This window comes from Theobroma cacao, chromosome 3 (assembly GCF_053813885.1).
Source record: "Theobroma cacao isolate CCN51 chromosome 3, ASM5381388v1, whole genome shotgun sequence".
NCBI classification, from domain to species: domain Eukaryota; kingdom Viridiplantae; phylum Streptophyta; class Magnoliopsida; order Malvales; family Malvaceae; genus Theobroma; species Theobroma cacao.
The window spans coordinates 38320765-38340375 of record NC_142641.1 but is presented as its reverse complement, the minus strand read 5'-3'; the positions used below and the strand labels follow the sequence as shown (position 1 = coordinate 38340375).

Below are 19611 nucleotides of genomic sequence, written 5' to 3'. Positions count from 1 at the left end.
AAAGGCCCGCATCACGTGGAAACCATTTGTTGTTTGTTCTGGCACCACCCCCTTTGCCCTTAATCCCAACCCTCAAAGAAACCAGACACTTGTTAGTGCACAACAAACTATTCCCTCCGCATTAGACGACACCTCTATGGATTTTTTCCTTTTCATGGATACCCCCGCCCCGCCCTCCCTCTTCTCTCACCCCCTTCTCTGTCTCCGCTGCCCTTTCCATGTAACAACATCATTTCTTCCCTCTCGCCTTTCTATTTCTCTGCTCCTCTGCCCTACGTTTTGCCCCTTCATTTCAGCAACATTATTGTTCCGACTTTGAACCCCTCTTTTCGTTTGTTAAAAAATCCAAATACGTATAAGGTCCTGTGTGATTGATGTTTTCACTATTTATCTTTTACGTAATTTAAATTTTACTTAAGCTATGTGTTGCGTTAACAGTACTAAATAATTTGGCATTGACATTGCCTCCTGAAATATGCTGAATCATATCATATGGTGATTAATGCCCTTCTTGATCACTTCTCTTTGGGTCAAAAGGCTTTGGCAATGTTTGAGTCCATACTCCTAATTGGCTATTCTATTCATCATCCAATTTAAATAGGGGCTGCCTCATCCCTTTTGTTTTAAGTTTTCCCCTTTTTTTCTCGGAGCTTTGATCTTTTGACCTCAAACCTAGGATTAACCAAAAAAAAAGGGTAGATGATATATGTATGGTTGGATTAAACAGACAAAAAAATTTTCCCAGTTAGAGAAGATCTCCTCCACATGTGAATCTGCATGAAGACTCATTATATAGCGGCCCTTCAATCATGGTAGATTTACTTCCAACTCAGAAAATGCACATGAAGACTCTGTGTCCAGTGGCTTTGCAACTCTTCCATGCTAAAAAAATAATATATATTTATTTTTTTATTCATTTGGATAAGGTAAGGACAAAGATTGCTTGTTTTTATCGGTAAATGTATCTATTACCTTACCGAGTAAGAAGTAAAAATAGAAGATAATCCAAGTAAAAGTAGAACATTCATAAACAACAGGAAAAAAACAACAAAGCTACAATTCAAATGTTCTCCCCACATTCATTAGTTTAATGTATGAAACTAGCACAGCCATTTAATTAGTCCAATTAATGCTAAACAAATTTATCTTTTTGATAGCTATATCTGCTGGAGCTCTAGGGATGCTCAATTTTTTCTTTGTGTATGCTGCTTTTGATAAATTATATTTGTATTTTTTTTTCTTCTGTTATTTTCATGGAAGACGACAATAATTTTTGAATAGTATAGTAAAAGCAACAAGGCAAAACAGGATGATGAGTTCCCTTCATTACTTGGATGATAATATTTAATACCCAACATCACTTACAAGATTAGCTCACTCAAAGCTGTCTATTTAAGGCTAAAATTATTAGGAGTTTTAATGGCAAGGCATGTAACGATAAAAAGGCATGATCAAATCGAGTTGGGATACTTGGTTTCTTTTCAATAATTAAGTGATATTTTACATTAGATCCTATTCCATAATTACGTGCCAGGATGTCCAACACACATAACGGTTGATCAATCACGCAAAATCTTATTTCTTCTATTTCCTTGTCTTTTCTTTTGGCTATATGGTGTGATAGTGAAATGGGAAGCGATATTGTCGGGGGAAGACGACGAATTGCTTATGTACATATATGTGTTCGTTTCCTCCTATATATCTCTCCATCAGCCCCTCTATACTCTTACATAATCAAATAGTTATTAAGTTATGAACATAACCAGATTAGCTTTCGCCACGTAACTTGCCTTCTCAAAAATTCATTAAGTATTAGTCGTTACCCCCTTCTGAATGAAGATCATAAGCGAGTGGCTTTCATTCGCATAGTTTTTATTTTCATCAGTTGCATTCAATTCCTCCGTCATCAAAGCAAAAAATATAAAAATTACAACAAGACAGCAACTAGTGCATGAGAATGACACAACTTTAGACCTTCATTTTTTAAATATATATATATATATATATTATTTATGATTAGAGTTTGATTCAAGCAAAATATAACCCCATCGGTCGATTGGACATATCCTTTGGATGAGACAAAGATTTCAAGAAAATTGTTGCTTGCCATGTAGTGTAGCGAGTTGATTCATTTGCTAATGTGACATGGTATATTTGTATGATTTCTACAAAAGTTTTTAGGTTTTGCATCACGGAATAACTAAAGCACAATGTAAAATGAAACAGTCGTTTGATATCAACACATTTGTCATTTTTGTTAGTACTGTTTTTTGCTTTGCGAATTGACCACATATCATTTTGTTCTCCAGCGGCATAAATGGTTGGATAGTAAAACTCTAACTTATGGATAACATTGACGGACAGAAGAAGAAGAAATAATGGAAAGTTTTTGTAATTTCAATGATTTCATATATATATATATATATATATACACATGTGTGTGTGTTAATATCGATTGATTTTTTAGTATATATTCAGAATATAATCCTATTCTACTGAAGCAGGAATAAACTTCAAAAACTAAAATCAGAAATCAAGAGCCATCATATAACATAGCCGTTTAATGGCATTCATAAGTTTGTATGGCAGTAAGAAATATTTTGGGTTTGTGGTTGAAAGAGTCGAGACGTAGCTAATTCAGGTATGCATGTGAAGATATCAAGAAACTGGCCTTAAGAGAGAAGAGACAGGAACGATCTTGGCACTCGGCATGAAATTTTTGGCTTTCTATGGAAATAGGCCTATTTCGATGGGGCTGATCAGGCCATAAAAATATAAATGAAGCCCAATTTCTCCTGGTTTACTGGGTACGTCCAAGAGGATTGGCTCATCAGTGATCTCATAATAGGCCTAAACTATACTGCCTACAAGTCCTAGTAAATCAAAATTGGGCTTTTTTTGGCGTATGTATAGCATTGCACCATTTTCAGTGAGCTTTCTAGTTTCTATACTAGAAGTTATTATTCGGAAGAAAAAGGTTATTCGTCCACATTTTTCTCACCCGACAGAATTATTTTCTTAGCTCTACACGTTGTAATATATGAATACAAATCGTCTGCCCCTGTTTTGTGCCCCTCTTATAATTTGATGCCCCGTGTATAATATGTTTTTATTTGTAACGTCAGCTGTTAGGTTAGTCGTACTGTCATTAGGTATTATTTCAATCCTAGTTAACATCAACACTTTACCACACTTCTCTCGTCAAAGTCAAGGAACACTTTTACATAATTTTTTTTTTTTACTTTTCATGTATATTCTGATGATGGCAATAAAAAGTTAAAGAGGAGAAGTAAACCAAGAAGAAGAAGAAAAAAGTGGCGAAATTATTCAAAAACTAGCTCTTTTGATAGTCAAATTTTGATAGGAATAAGAGAAGAGAAGACATGAGCATTCATTTTCATTTAAAGACGCTGACTCTGACAAGACTACCTAGAGCAGATTAACTCATGAGTTAACCAGAAGATTGAGCAAGAACTAAAAACAGGGTATATGTTTCACGAATTCTTACTTTCTCTTGCAGTATGTTTGTGCGCTTGTCATATTGGAGCTCTAACGTCCTGTTTGTCATAGAATTTTTTATTGTATAATTGTGTCTAAAGATGGATTGTTGATACAGAATTTTTGTACATTAGATTAAACATAACCGATGCTCTGTTTGATCACTCCTTACCCAGAGTAATGTGGTTCTACGATTATTCAATAAATTTCATAATTTTTTTTAAAAAAAAAAAACAAATCAAAGCATTCTTATTCATCTCAGGACGTTTATAGGCATCATAGGAAGAGCAAATATAAGTGTTCTTATTCATATGAAGATTCTTACTCTGTGGTGAGTATGATTAGAAAAAAAAAAAAAAAGTATCCAAAAGTCTTATACCTTAGATATGGAAGTTGATTGCTATAGGAATATGAGAATGATGATGGGCATGATAGAAAGAGCAAAGACGGGCTTTATGTCAAATTAATGAATATGCATGGTGATATTTCTCTACATTAATGAATAGCTTTATTTTCATTTAATCCCTATGGGAAAAAAATCAATCAAACTAAGGAGTCAATTGATGTTCAAGTACTCAAAACTTTGGGTCTAGAGTCTAAACTTTAGAACCTTCTTTTCCCTTTCACGAACTTTCACCTTATAATAAAAGGTGAAATACAAAAATCTCATTCAATATATCTCTAAAGAATACTTTGATCTTTCTTGTTTCAAAATATAATATTAAGCCCTTTGATTAGTTATTATCATTAATCAACAATTGTTTACAAATATGAAAAATCATAATTATGTTCAAATACTTAAAAAATGAAAAAAAATACAAATAATATCATAACCTAATTTAATTATATAATAATAATAAAATTATCTTTTATTTAGCATTTATTACCTTAAAAATAAAATAAAATAAAATAAAGAAAAATTAAAAACCCTGAAAACTAAGTTTAATGAACAATGAAAATGAAAATTCAAGAAAGACTTAACCCAATAAGCAAGAAAGATTATAATTTTTTTGTATTTTTTATTTTTCAATTTTTTAAAGATAATTATGATTTTTCATATTTATTATAAGTAATTTTAAATTAATGGTAATGAAATAGTGCATTTTGAAATAAAAGGGATCAAAGTGTATTTTTTTTAATGGAAAATGAATTCTTTTATTATACTGGAATCATTCGTAGAAGACAAACTCCCAATATATCATACATTAACAATTTTCTCGCTCCAATTGGAGGATGTTCAAAAGAAACATAAGACTCCACTGAATCAAAACCATCATTAGCCATATAATCAGCTACCATGTTACCTTCACGGTAGATATGTAAAAGATGGACTTCCACTCGTTTTGCAAAATGTTTTTAATTGCATGTATTAAATCCGTATTCGCACATGGTAGTAACTTGTCCATCAAAACAGCCTGAACTACTATCTTGTTGTCCACTTGTACCATCACTTTCTTGAACCCTGAATCCCAAGCTAGTCGAAGTCCATAAAGCACTCCCCACAATTCAGCTCTATATGCCGAACATTTGCCAAGCTTCGCCACAAAGCCAATTTGCCAAGCACCTCCAGAATTGCGAATTATCCCCCTGCAAAAGCTTCATCTATTGATTTCTTGTACGCTCCATTAGTATTTAAACTTACCCAGCCAATCTGTGGAGCCCTCCATCTAATCAAAACTTCTTCTTTCCTTCCTCTATAAACTTAAACCCCATCAAATTCTCCAAGTGCTGTTGTTGTAGCAGTTGCCATGCTTCTAACCAAACTTAGGCGGCTCCTAGTTGGAATAGTGGTAGCATCAAACATCGCACTATTGCACCACTTCCACAGATGCCAACAAACCAAACTGAATACAACAGACCATGGATTCTCATATAGTATCAGCTGATGTTTTTGAAGATTACATACCAACCATTCTCGTCAGGGGCGGAGGGTAAGCCAACAATGGGGGGTCGTGGCCCCCCCCAAAATTTTTAAAAATATTTTTTATATATATATTTTATCAATGGCCCCCCTAAATTTTTGAAAATTTTTATTTATTATATATAATTAATGGCCCACTCAAAATAATTTTTTATTTAATAATTAATATAAATAAAAAAATCAAACAACCTCACAAACCTACTTAACTTTACCCTAATTTAAGTTTCTCTACACTTTTTTCTCTTTCTCTTTTTTTTTCTTCTCTTTTGTGTCTTTTATTTTTATTTCTCTTTTCTTGTAATTCGCTATTAAAACATACTTTATTCTTCAAAAGAGGTTTATGAGCTTGTGAGTTTAGACAAAGAAAGACAAAGATCACCCACCACCATTGTGTAAAATTAAAAGAAGATAAAGTTTTCTTTTACCTTCTTCTTTCTATTTATATTATTTAACTATTATATAAAATCCTGTATTTCGTATTTAATTATTCATATTTTATTCATTATAGTTTTATGTTTTATTTTTTAAGTTTAAATATCAATAAATAAGAATATTGAATGTTGACTATATTGTTTTTTTTTTCAAGTTTGATTAAAATATGAGTAAGTTGAAAACAACTGACAAATTATTTAAAAGAAAAAAGGTAGATTACTCAAATGATTCTCCTATACTTAAGCCACCAAACCTTAATACTTCAACTCATGAATAATAGCAGTGCAAATCAAAACGTCCAAAGTTTAATCTTGAAGAAATTGATGCTTTTCATAAAAGACTTGACCTTGGATTACGACCAATGACATGGAAATTTGCTATCAATCAAAGGGATGAAGTTCATAAGCTTGTCTTGGAAAATGCTCCATGTGTTGCTAAGTACACATCCAATGATGTTCAAAAGGAGATTTTGTATATTTTGGCTAATATGGTGAGAAATTCAATTAGAGAGGAAATGGAAAACGCTAAGTTTTGTATTATTATTGATGAAGCTCGAGATGAGTCTAAAAAAGAGCAAATGGCTATTATTTTGAGATTTGTGATGGTGATGGTTTTGTTCAAGAATGTTTCTTTGATCTTGTACATGTTAGTGATACTAGTGCAATGACTTTGAAGAAAGAGTTAATGTCTGTTCTCTCTCATTATAACCTTCAAGTTGAAAGTATTCGAGGTCAAGGATATGATGATGCTAGTAACATACGTGGTGATTGGAATGGTTTATAAGCTTTGGTACTTAACGATTGTCCATACGCATATTATGTGCATTGTTATGCTCATAGATTACAATTAGCATTGGTTGCAGCATTTAGTGAAGTAGTTCATATTCATGAATTTTTGAACACAGTTGACTTCTATTGTAAATATTGTTAGTGCTTCTTTCAAAAGACATGACCAATTACAAGTTGCTCAAGCAATTGACATTGCAAACATGGTTGCTAGTGATGAACTTGAAACAGGTAGAGGAGCAAATCAAGTGAGAACTCTACAAAGAGCTAGAGATACTCGATGGAGCTCACACTTTCATTCTATTTGTAGCTTGATGAGAATGTTTAATGCAACCTACACTGTTGTGGAAAGTATTATTGATGAAGGAGCCAATTATTCACAAAGAAGTGATGCTTCTGCTACTAGTAAAATATTAGCATAATTTGAATTTATTTTCATATTACACTTGATTTATGAGATCATGGGAATCACTAATGTTCTTTGCCAAGCATTACAATTACGCTCTCAAGATATTTTAAATGCAATTCATCTTGTTTTTACTACAAAATCACTCCTTCAGAAGTTGAGAGATGATGGGTGGTCTAATTTACTTGAGAATGTGAAAAAATTTTGTCAAAAACATGAGATAGAAATTCCTGACATGGGTGCACGATATCTTGGGCAGAGGTCGATCTCGTCAACCAAATGTAACTGTGGAGCATCATTAACGAGTTGATATATTCTTAGTGACGATAGATACTCAGTTACAAGAATTGAATTCGAAATTCAATGAGCAAGCTGTGGAACTTTTAACTTTAAGCATTGCTTTGGATCCTAATAGTAATTACGAATCATTCAATATTGATAATATCTGCAAGTTAGCAGGGAGTTTTTATTCTCAGGATTTCACAGAACAAGAAAAGCTTATTTTGAGGTTACAATTGAGGCATTACGAGCTCGATATACCTCATCATCAAAGTTTTGAAAATATTAAGACACTTTCTGAATTGTGCCAGAGATTAGCAGAAACAAAAAGTCAAGGAATTACCATTTGATAGATAGATTAATTCGCCTTATTTTGACTCTTTCGGTTTCTATAGCAACTACAAATAGAGCCTTTTCAGCAATGAAAATTATGAATACAAGACTCCGAAATAAAATAGATGATGAGTTTCTTGCAGAAAATTTAGTTGTTTATATTGAGAAAGATATTGCTAGTCTTTTCAGTACAGAGTCAATAATTGATAAATTTGAATTTAGGAAACATTGTCGAGCACAACTTTCTTAGATAACTATTATAAGTTTTTTTTTATTTTTTTATTTACATGTTATATAAAATTATTGTTTGTTATGAATCTTTTGATCGTTGGTTAAATTCAACATATTAGTTTTAAAAATTTTTAACTTTTATTTTTTTCGTCTTTGACCCTCCCAATAAAAATTGGCTAGCTCCGCCCCTGATTCTCGTAATGGTACTTTAGAGGTATATTGAATGGGGTTTTGTATTTTATCCTTATAATAAATCTCCTTCCAATATATAATGATTAAAGTTTAGTTGATTTGATAAAAAAAATGAAGAAAAAACAAATAAAATGAGATAGAATGAGTATGATGCAATAATAAGCAATATACTAATAATGTAATGTAGGGGGAAAACAACATTGCTTATTAATATTATTGCTTCATCATCTTTTGTTCTTGACAGAAGATTGCAGGTTTGAATAATACTTAAATCAAATTGTACAAGTAAATGACGATGTTACCAAAAGCTAGCACACCACTCGTCACCATTTTATTTCAGTAGCGGAGTTTATTTGGTTTTTTAAGCGACCTGTTTGGAAGACATAATGAAATCTTTAACGACCATGTGCATGGCATGTGCCTTGGACACATCCATTTCCTCTTCTCCATGGAAACCTCCAACTCTAACATTTCGCACAACTTGGACCCCCTTCCCCTCCACCAACTTCAGCAGCTCTATCTGACGGTCGATGAGTGGGTCCCCGTCAGAACCATACACCAACACTTTCCATCCTAGCGACTTGATCTTCTCCAACTCCTTTGACCCGCCATCCGCCGTCGGATTACAATACTCGTGATCGCGGTCAACGCCAATTGGCAAAGACAAATCCCACATCACATCGGAAACAATTGGTGGCAAAACTGGATCGTTCATCAACCTCAACTCTGACGCAATCCTCTGGGTTCCGCCGAAGAATGGTTGATGCAACACCAGCCCTTTGATCTTCAAAGGTTCTAATTCATGAACCACTTCCGCCGCACGTAAGCCTACATGGTAAGCAATGTTGCCGCCCGCACTGGAACCCATAAGGAAACAATTAGAGAGATCGGCGTACTCTCTCAACCACTCGTCTCCAGTGGTTTTAATCCAGTGCAACGCTTCCAAACCATCATCATAAGCCGCCGGCAGCCGATTTTCAGGAGCGAGGCGGTAGTCGACCGATACGACGATGGCAGGGATAGCCTTGGACATGTTGGAGCAAAAGTCATGACAAATGCCCATGTCTGCGCTCAAGAGAACGAACCCTCCGCCATGGTAGTAAACTACGAGAGGCAACTTCAACTTGTTGGCCGAAGAAGAAGTACAATCTAGCGCCTGACGGGGTAGAAATATACGTGCCCAAGTTCTGTTTGATGGGTTAATAGGGACGTCCTTGGAGAGGACTGGAGCCTGGCCCTCAGGATCATTTGGTTCGGCTACAACGCGGGGAATCATGAGGTTGCGGGTGAGGGTGCCATCAGGATTGAGGACGATCTGAAGATACTCGAACGGATCCGTGATGGGTGGGCGAAGGGTTTCACCTGACATTAGATTATATGGATCAGTTAATTCACTGAATGAGCACGGCGATATCCAAAGTGTTTCGCTACTTTGTATTCTGCGAGCTGTGTATGATGTATCTGGTTTTATAATGGATTATAGAGGTTTTGGGTTCTAAGTTAAGCCTTGGTTAGGTAAAGATTCCTGCTTTTGCTTATCTTTGTTGTCACTGGTAATTTTGTCAGAAAAGCTAACAATTAAATTCTTTAAGAAAAATGCATAATTTTTAAGTGTTATAGTTCCTATAAAAATAGGAGTAAAATTTGGAAATGATAATTTGTTAATCCTTTTTAGATTTCAATCTAAATGCAACTAGTGGATCCTTTTCTTTTTTTCCAAAAGCAACAATAAACAAGTTATTAAATGTGTAAGCAAAACGGTGCCCACCAATTCTTTAAAAGCCCAGAATATTTGGCAAAAATTTATAATCTGCATTTATTTAAGCAACAATTAAAAATCATCAAATACCATCTCCAGGTACCGTAGCTGAAGCAGATAAAATGAATTCCTTTAAGACCAAAAACAGTGCCCTGGCCTTTGCAGGCTGCATAAAATCCACTCCATGATGATCCCCTGCGCGAAACTCACTTACTACCTTCATGCCCTTTTCTTCCATTAACTTCACCAGCCCGACCTGACGGTCAATCAAAGGATCCCCATCACAGCCAGTCACTAAAACCATCCATCCTACGGACACGAGCTTGTCCAAAACCTTTGACGTCTTGCCTGCCGCAGGATTACAATACGCATGATCACGGTCAGCGCCTATTGGCAACGCCAGTTCCCACATCAAATCGCTCACACCTGGTCGCAAGATGGGATCATTGACCAACCTTAACTCTGACTCAACCTTTTCGGACCCACCGAAGAATGGTTGGTGCAATATCAGCCCTCGGATCTTCAGGGCCTCACGATCATCAGCTTCTTCGGCTGAGCGTAATCCTGCACGGTAGGCAATGTTTGCACCTGAACTAGACCCCATAAGGAAACAATTAGCCAAATCCGCGCATCGTTTCAACCAATCTTCTGGCGTGGTTTTGACCCAATGCAACGCTTCCATGGCATCATCGTAAGCTGCTGGAAGCCGATTCTCTGGGGCGAGACGGTAGTCAACGGATACGATGATGGCTTGGAGTTCCAACGCCATGTTCGAGCAAAAAACATGGAAAATCGTTGATGCTGCGCTGCAGTGGATGAATCCTCCTGCGTGGTAGTAGACTATGAGAGGGAGCTTTGAAGATGTATGAAGTGCTTGCCGGGGCAGAAATATGCGAGCCCATATGTTGTTTGATTGGTTGATAGTTATGTCCTTGGAGAGAACTGGGATGGGTTGTTTTGGATCGGGTGTGGCTGAGGTGTTAGGATACCTGTCGGGGTTGCGTGTAAGCGAGCCGTCTGAATTAAGAATGATCTCGAGACGCTTGTAGGGATCATCGACGATGATGGGATTGGAAGGCGAGGCTGTTTGACTTGACATTGCAGAGTTTTGATGAGGTTTCTAGTTTTGGTTTTCTTTCAAGTCTATGGCGTGGCTCAAATTATAGAGACAGGTAAGAGATTTGCTTCGCTGATCTACACCAAAAAGTCAAAGGGATTCTTCGACCAATCGCTTCATGGTCGTGGCCATGTTTGTCAAACAAGTTTCATATTTTAAAATTAAAAATTCATTAGAGGGCAAGTAGTGGCATATGTGGAGAGCACATGGCTGCTTTTGAAACTTGGAACGAACGCTTCATTTTCTCGTGGACTAACGAATAAAGAGATTGGAGAAAATTCTGTTCAAGCTCTCACCGGGCCTGGCCTATGATGAGGACACACCACAGGAAAGGAAGCCCCAACCCAGGGCCAATTGATGGGCTGCTTTCAGTGTTTTATGTGTAAGAATTTGTACAAGATGGGCTCTTGCCCGAGGTTGCTTTGATCTGGGCTGAGGAAACCCCGATTGGAGTCCACGTCTCTCTGCTATCATTAGAGTCCCGAAAGAAAGAAAATGAGTGACACTGCAACAGAGAAAGAAAGAAAAAAAGCAAAAGCTCAACACAAAGAAAGTTAAAAAATTTGACAAATATTAATTAACTGGCAGCATGAATAAAGAGGTTAGCCTAAAAAGCTGAGTCGGAAGATCCTCCATGGCAAAAGAGGATCTTCCACTGTCTATAAATCACAACATTTACTCCCTTTAAACCATTATTTTCTTACGGTCCTAATCTACCATAATTATTCAAAGATACCTTGAAAACGCCTAGCAGGCAACTTTTTACAAGGATACCTTTAAGAATTGAGAGGGGGCGTCCGAATCAATAAGCTGCCCAAAAAAGTTGCTACAATGTCTGGTATCATTGGTTCTGATTTACAGCCAAGTTCTGTCATTGTAACCCACATTCAGGCAACAGGCAATCTTTAGAGCTACGTGATCCAATATAGGTGGGGTGATAAAAAGTTGAAGAGAAATCACAATCTTCATGCATTCCTTTCGTTTTTTTTCTTGCATAGTTTATCCAAAGCTATGATCGCAACATTGAAGGGAGCTGAGCTGACTGTGTTGGGGTGGTGTGACGCCATAATGGAAAACACAGTGGCCCCACGTGGAGGGCACTGGCCGCTGGAGCTGGACCATGCTTTGCCAATGGCTATGTGCCATGATGCCATGCAACATCAATGGAGAAAGAAACATGTAGCACTTGTGAGACATGGATATGAAAGCTATCACTCTTGCTAGCTACACTTCAAAAATGCTTTTACTTCGTGGATTAGAGATGACAAACTCTGTCAAAATATGGATGGGGGATGGCACACAGCGGGACAGGGCAGATTTGGAGTATACGCAGCCACCTTATTAAGCCCTCGCCTTCACCCAAATCATCATCCCTCAAATATGTCACCATGTTTTCCATTTTCTCCTATTTTGTAATAAGTTCTACATACAACACACTATTCCAGAATTTTGAACTGATCGTGTGTGTATGTACATGTCCATCCCCCGTATATTAAGAAAGGCTACTACTTTTTTGTGTTTTGATCCTGACGAAGCATTGAACCATATGTCTCCAAAAAATGGTTATTTATCATTAATGATTTTTTATATAAATATTAGCTGTCTAGAGTATTCAACGTTGATCAGTACGTAGTTTTGTTTTTTCTTTTTAAGTCAAAAGAAGTTCATAAACAACCAGAAGGTTACATAAAGAGAGTAAGTTAATTAGCAAAAGCAGAGAACAAATTCTCCTGCAATATCAAAACAAACAGAAAAACTAAGGATCAAATAGAAAGCTTATAATTACTATGTATTCATTATTAAACTTGGAAAGTAAATTGGACTATAAATTGATAACAAATAGACCTACGTTACACTTAAGGATTTTTTTTCTGAAGGGCAATACAATATTTAACGATATTGATGATATTCTAAAATCTAATCATTGTGAAATTTATTTTTATTAGTTTTTAAATCTTCTCCTCATGTATAATACTATTGCATTGCATGCAGTTTACGTGCAAGGATTAATTTATCATCCAATCTAGACTTCACACAAACTATTGGCAGATTTACCAATGAGGGGTGTAGAAACAAAGGCAGGTATTTGGAAAATTACTAATGATTTTGTTGGACTTAAAAATTAGTTGATAATATACGGAAAATATTCTTTTATATTTAAAGGTTAGGTTATCTCCGTCAATACCAATTAATTTATGCATTTATCACCAATTAAGATATAACCACGAATCAATCACTTTTCTTTTTAATTGTGAATTCTCTAAAGCCAGCAGAAAAATTGTTAAGTCATACCTACAATTTTAGGTAAGCATGCTATCACCTCTCCTTTAATTTTTTATATAATTTATTTTCAAATTTAGAGACGTTTGGACACCCGTATTACCTAATTCAATTCGATTGTGAGATTCAAGTAATGGTATTAAGATATCCATTATCCAAACCCAATTATGAATTTTTTTTAATATTAAATTTTTAATTTTATATTTTTTATAATTAATGTAATACTTATAAAATTTATTTATTTATTTTAAATTTGATTTTAAATTTTAACTTATTAATTTAATTTTCATTAACAATATACATAAAAAATAATTTTAGATTTAATTTAATTGAATGTTTAAGGATTAGCTTTTAAAATATTCGAACATAAATTCGAAAAACAATTCAAAAATTTAATCACCAAATATCTTTTTAAATAATAAAATTAAAGTTCAGATATTAAAAAAAAATGGTATTCTCTAATCATTAACATCTCAGTTCAAACCCTACTAATAAATTTATTATAGTTTAATCAATTGGATTATCAGAACCCTTCAGAAGAGAGAAAAGAGAAAAAAAAAACATTAGGGAATCCTACAAAAAAGAAATTTTAAATTAAAATTAACTATTTGCAGGAACCTCTTCACATAATTTTATGCTTTTTAAGAATAAGAAGAAAAAGGAGAAAGAAGAAATCGGAGCAACAGTAAAATTTGATAGGGGCTGCAATACGTACGATGACAGTGGCAGTGGGAAACTACTCATAGAAATCGTCTCATCGCCAAACACTGCCATGTCTCGAGATGCATACAAACAGCAATCCAGAAACCGTAACACTGCAAGACATATCAGTTACAAGTAATTTTCTTTTATAACCCCAGCCAGAAGAAAAAAACGAGTAGTACTAGTAACTTCTTCTAAAAATCATGATTTGATTGGATTTGATAAGAAAGGACTAACTGTTGAACCCGAGAAGCCGCCCTTTAGCAGCAGCCGCCATTTCTCTTCCAAATCTCAGACCCTAGTCATCAGACTGATCAGACGCAGCCCCCCCCTCCCTCAAAAAACACACCCCCTTCTCATTCAATTTTAAGGTATCAAAACTGCTCCACCAGAGCACACATCCATATCTTCAACTACCCCCAACAATACCACTGAAAAATTTATGAAGCATATCCCAAGGGAACCTAAACTAGGCTCAACTTCATACTACTCCTGTAAATTAAATAATGTGACATAAATATGGATAAATTTGTTAATCTGTGAAGGTATCACTTCAATAGGGTGCACCGGATGATGAGGCTGACTGCACCTGCAGCAGGTGATGGTAGCAATCGGCTGCAGTTGGCCTCTGTTCAGGGTTCTGATCCAGGCACCTGTTCTGCAACTCCCTCAGCATTTTAGGCACGTTTGTGAGCCCACAGGTCTTGACCAAGTGCCCTACCCCCCACACGTCCACTTTCACCCCGTGTAATCCCCTCCCCATCTCCGGCGCGTGCCTTCCACGAGCCTCCGCTCCCGCCACTGCCTGCGGGTATATTTGCGGCGCACCCACCGCCTCGTCGAACCCGCAGACGAACCATTCGTTCTCTCTGTCGCTCCTCCGCAGCACTTTGTCCCAGCTCAAGTCCCTGTGCATGAAGCACAAGTCGTGTAGAGCTACCAAGGCTTTTGTCACGTACTTGAGAGCTTCCACGAGTTGGTCACAGTTTACGGGCTTGAATTTGCACCCTCTAGGCTTAAACACCAATGTAAGATCTTTCTCAGATGCCCGGCAAATGAATTCAGCGTGTGGGATTCGATGATCCAAGATGTCGTATATTTCTTTCACTGCTGCCCATTTCTTCCTGCTAGAGAACGATCTTATAACCGTATTCGGTGTCATTTCCATTATATTTCCATTCCCCATATCAATTCTTTCAAAATCGCTGAATGGGAATTGCTTGTACGAGCCAATATTGTTGACGTTACTGAAACAGCGGTCGGCCAGTAAGGGCAAGAGGCCTGCTATTCTACAGCAAGGCGCTAGGGCTTTTAGTCTCTCTGATGGGGAGGATAGGTCTACTGAATACAAATCTGTCCTGATAATGCGATCTTGCGACCGGCTTAATGCGCAAAACGTTACCATGTAGCCAACAGCATAATAGCCTAATATATACGGTAGATCCATGTAAGTCCATAGCAACTTCTCCACGATAGAAGATGGTGGGTCAAGTTGACTTTCCCTCAGTTGATCAGTCTCCTCTCCCCTCCACAAACAAAAATTCCTAACAAAACCTGTCACGTTCGGCCATTGATCCTGCAATGGCTCAGTTGATGATGACGACGAAGGTTTTCGGATGATAACCATTTCAACAGAACAAAATTTGGAAACAACCCTATTGATGCAATCATCCCAAAGGCCAATAAAAGAGTCTCTACTTGCGGCCGTAGCAGCACTGAGACTAGGGTTGGTGCGAATAATTGGGCTCAAGATATCATATATGATAGCTCTACAATCTAACAGTTCATTCGAAGTAGTAAACAAAACTTCTTTACCGGGCGGCAAGTCTCGGTACACATCTTTCCTTAAGTGAAACCGATATTCCTCGGGTGGTGGCTCTTGTAAGTGCCATGAAAGCTCAAACAAGCTTGGCAGTGTCGTTGGGGGAACTCTAAGGCACCCCACGTAGTAGTCTGTTGGGTCTTGGAATTCCAATGGAGGCATTGCTGCAGAAACCAACACAATAATCTTATTAACGCATGCATATTTCCTGAATTCAGTACAATGGCAATAAATTTCGAACATGAAAATGGCTCGTAGAATCACTTTCTCCGAGGCAGCCATCAGGCAGTCAAGACATTAGATTCTATAATTCAAGGTTGAAGATTGCTGCGGGTAGGGAACGAAGAAAGGTTCATGCTTTGGTAAAATGAAGAATAGTTATAATTGGACTTACGTCTGATAGGGGGTTCTGCAAACGGAAGCTGAGCTCTATCAATGAAACCTGGTACCATTAGAGAGAGAGACAAAGAGAGAGAGAGAGAGGGTGACTTTAGGATGGAGATTCCTAAACAGTTTCAGAATTAGGAACATTAACAAACATGAGTGTACCAGAAGATGCAGAAGCTGTGGATGACTTTCTCCTGCCAAAGACTTTCACTTGCTGTCCATTGACGAATCTATCGACAGAGAAACCCTTAAGAGGGCCGTCTTCAAAGGCTTCAATTGTGCAAGCAACCATGGTATCATCAAAGAACGTTAGTTCATCTGCGTTCAAAAAGCTTGAACCTTGAAGTCTCACTCTTCCTCTATGGTGCTCACCCTCTTCCGCCCATAAACTTACTGACTCTTCCCATGCCATTCTTATCTTCCCAATTCTACGAGGTTCCTTTGAAGATGAAGAAGGAAGACCAACACTAACGTCTAGTGAATTGTCAAACCCTAACAGACTCCCTCTAGTTCCATGAAAGAAGGCATCTCCTCCACTAGTCGTTACCAGTTGTTTTGTTCTCACTAAAGGAAATAACAAAATAATAGCCACCAGCGTCCTGCTTTAGTTCGGAAAGATATTGAAGAATAAAAAGAGAAAAAGAAAAAGAAAGGATCTTTGCATACCTGAGGGAGGAAGTTCATCTTCTTTGAAAGGAGGGGGAGGGGGCAGAGCTCTAGAACCAGAAATAACTGGCCTACCGTCATCACCCGAAGCAATAGCAGAAGCTCTGCTTTGAGAAGTTCTCATGCGAGGTCCCATGAACTGAGACAACTCCTCAAAGACTTCCTCATCGAAGGAAGCAGGTAATCTATGTAGTTTCCTCTCGTAAGGAGACAGTCTAAAGTAACTCTTGCCAACTTGTTCTTTTTCCCCTCCTCTCTCCCATTCATACACTTTCCTAAACTCACCTAACATATTATCCCACTTAGTACCAGCAGTTTTGGCATCTCTATTGATCCCGTGTCTGTTCAAAAACTCTGCAACTTCCTTATCTTTGTCAGCCCTAGTTTTGCCTCTTGTTGATTGGACTGCAACATCGCTGCCTGCAACATGACTAGTCTCTTGGTGGCCGATTCTTGAAGAGCCAGATGCATCAGACCCACCTTGATATTGAATTCTCCAAGCCCTTGCTAACCACAACATTTCATTCGGTTTCCAAACGGGGCTGACATATTTCCCCTTTCTGAATTGGTGATGAAATTGCTCTCCCTCTGGTTTGTTGGTCTCTTGGCCTGAGGTTGTGGACGGGAGAGGAGAGTGGGGTGGAGATGAGGCTGTGTCGGAGGAGGAAGCGGCTGTGGTATGAGCTTGGGTTTGTGGGTTTTTGGGATTTGTAGTTGGTGATGGGCTTGATTCGCTGGTGATTATAGCCATTTGAGCTTGTGTCTGTAAGGATGATGGTGATGGGAGTAGCTTCCATTGGCCACTGTTGTATCGAGGTCGCTTGGGGTTGACTGACTCAAATTGTTGTTCGAAGGGAGAAGAAGTTGCACCAATTGGAACATATAAAGGCGCAGAGATGAAAGGAGCTCCAGTGACCACGACAGCCGATTGTTGCTGGAGGTGCTTTTGCCTTGATTCCGAGGATTCCTCGAGGGACTCTTTGGGAGAAGACGAGAGTTGTTGAGTTTGCTGAGGTGTTGGCTTCTTGGTTGTATCTCCTTTGGTGTCACCCATCTCGAATGGGCCCAAAAAAGAGAGCCAAAGGCGAAAAAATACCCTTAGACGAGAACCAGAACAAGAAGAACAAGCGCCATTACTCTGGAACTAGCTTGGTTGAAGATAGTGGGTGTCTCTCAAGGTCTTGTCTTTGTTTTTCTTGCCAAAACTCCACACAAGGGTTTTGTGGTTCTTTTGGAGTTTTGATTGCCAGCGTATCTCCAAAAGGGAAAGTTGAATATTATAGGAAATCATAGCGAGCTAAAGCAAGCAACATCTAGGCCAAGAAGTAACAGAAAAAAGTCGAGATTGTGGAACTGCCATGAATAAGACCCTTCAGTTAATTACCAGTTAATACAACCACACATTGTTATGTTGATGTGTGATTTTGACAAGTAAGGAAGAAGTGAGCAGAGAGAGAGAGAGATTGAATTATTATATAATAATAATATAGAATACTCTATTATGTGCATGATTAGAGGGTGGGGGGTCATGATTGTACTTGAACTGCAAAACGCGGCTCCAAAAATATTACTACTAACATTGTTTTCTCGAGAGCATTTAATGTTTTCTTTTTTTGTTTTTGCGAAGAGATAGATGGATATGAAAGATACAAGAGAGAGGGTTCCAGCTTCCCGCGTCGAGTGAGGGGGTGAGTGGTGAGAGCCATGACACTATGAGTCTGCGAGTCAGCGTGAGAAAGAGTGTGCATAGTTTTTGGCTGCAGAGGTTTCCATCGATGTGGACCCGTCGAATCGATGGCTATGCTCCTACGACTCGCCCATGACTCTCTTTGGCCATTTCCTTTGCCAGTTCGCCTCTCTTTTGGCTTTATTCCCTTAAGTGTTTTTTCCCTTCCTTCATGCTTGGCAAGTGGATTAGATTAACATTAAAAATTTGTAAGGAAGATGCTCTGCCTAACTGTACTTCTTACTTGGTACTTGTAGAGTTTCAATTTAACTATAGTCGCAGCAGCCAGCAGGAGCATAACTTCATTATTAAGTCTAAAACCTTTTTAATAATATTAAGTAATTAATATGCTAATCTATGCATCTACTTCTTTTTTTGTTGAATAGTTTGTCATATACTTGAATCTCTGTTCTTGAGCAAAGTTGCTTCTTTTTGGAATATAAAAAATTTTACCCTTTATGTGAAATACTCAAAGTAATTAAAACTAACAAAAAAACCAACCGATGGAATTAAACCATAAAAATTAGTTTTGAAAAATAATATATGTGATGGGTACTTATAAATCGAGCATTTACTTTTAAAAAAGCCTTGTGTTGGATTTTTTCAAAAGAATGTTAACAACTTATTCCCTAGTTATGATCGTAGCAAGAGATAGCGATAGCATATAGCATTTGGTAATGGACCAAAAACCCTTCAGTTTTTATATTGGGGAAATTGCCAAAGAAACCGTGAACTGAAAATTTTAATATTGATTTCCACCACAGCAAAAAGATTTTATTAAAACGAAATCATTCTTTAGGAAAGTATCAAGAGGAAGTTGTGTTGACCATTTTAGCCTTTTTCTTTCTCCTAGTTTTAGAGGAGAAAGAAAAGGGCAATAGAGAAGAATAGTGGAAGAAAGAGGCTGTCAGCCATCTCCGATGCTACAGGCGACAACAATCCTTTTTTTTTTTTGTTTTTTTTCAACTTTTCTTCCACTTTCTTCTGCTTTCCTCCCTTCTAACTACCATGCCTCATCAGGTCCGGCCTATAGTGTCCAAATCCAATCATATCAAAGTTGAAACCGACCTCGTAT

General features: G+C 37.3%; 2 protein-coding genes and 2 pseudogenes across 2 annotated transcripts; 1 reads left to right on the top strand and 3 right to left on the bottom strand.

Annotated features, from left to right (window-relative positions):
* The first annotated feature begins 6212 nt into the window (after positions 1 to 6212).
* On the top strand, positions 6213 to 7671 carry LOC148763796 (uncharacterized; annotated as a pseudogene).
* A 590-nt stretch (positions 7672 to 8261) lies between these two features.
* LOC18605456 (carboxylesterase 20-like) lies at positions 8262 to 9620 on the bottom strand. Its single transcript, XM_007038463.3, has one exon. It carries the CDS (start codon positions 9444 to 9446, stop codon positions 8439 to 8441), a length of 1008 nt encoding a protein of 335 aa, XP_007038525.3. The 5' UTR covers positions 9447 to 9620; the 3' UTR covers positions 8262 to 8438.
* A 248-nt stretch (positions 9621 to 9868) lies between these two features.
* On the bottom strand, positions 9869 to 11016 carry LOC148763795 (carboxylesterase 20 pseudogene; annotated as a pseudogene).
* Positions 11017 to 14290: 3274 nt separating this feature from the next.
* Positions 14291 to 17864, bottom strand: LOC18605455 (Protein kinase superfamily protein). Its single transcript, XM_088804843.1, has 7 exons — positions 17798 to 17864; positions 17581 to 17674; positions 17273 to 17502; positions 16811 to 17215; positions 16323 to 16648; positions 16152 to 16179; positions 14291 to 15921 (listed from the first exon to the last, which is right to left on the bottom strand). Exons 1-7 carry the CDS (start codon positions 17862 to 17864, stop codon positions 14489 to 14491), a joined length of 2583 nt encoding a protein of 860 aa, XP_088660969.1. The 3' UTR covers positions 14291 to 14488.
* Between the last annotated feature and the right edge of the window lie 1747 nt (positions 17865 to 19611).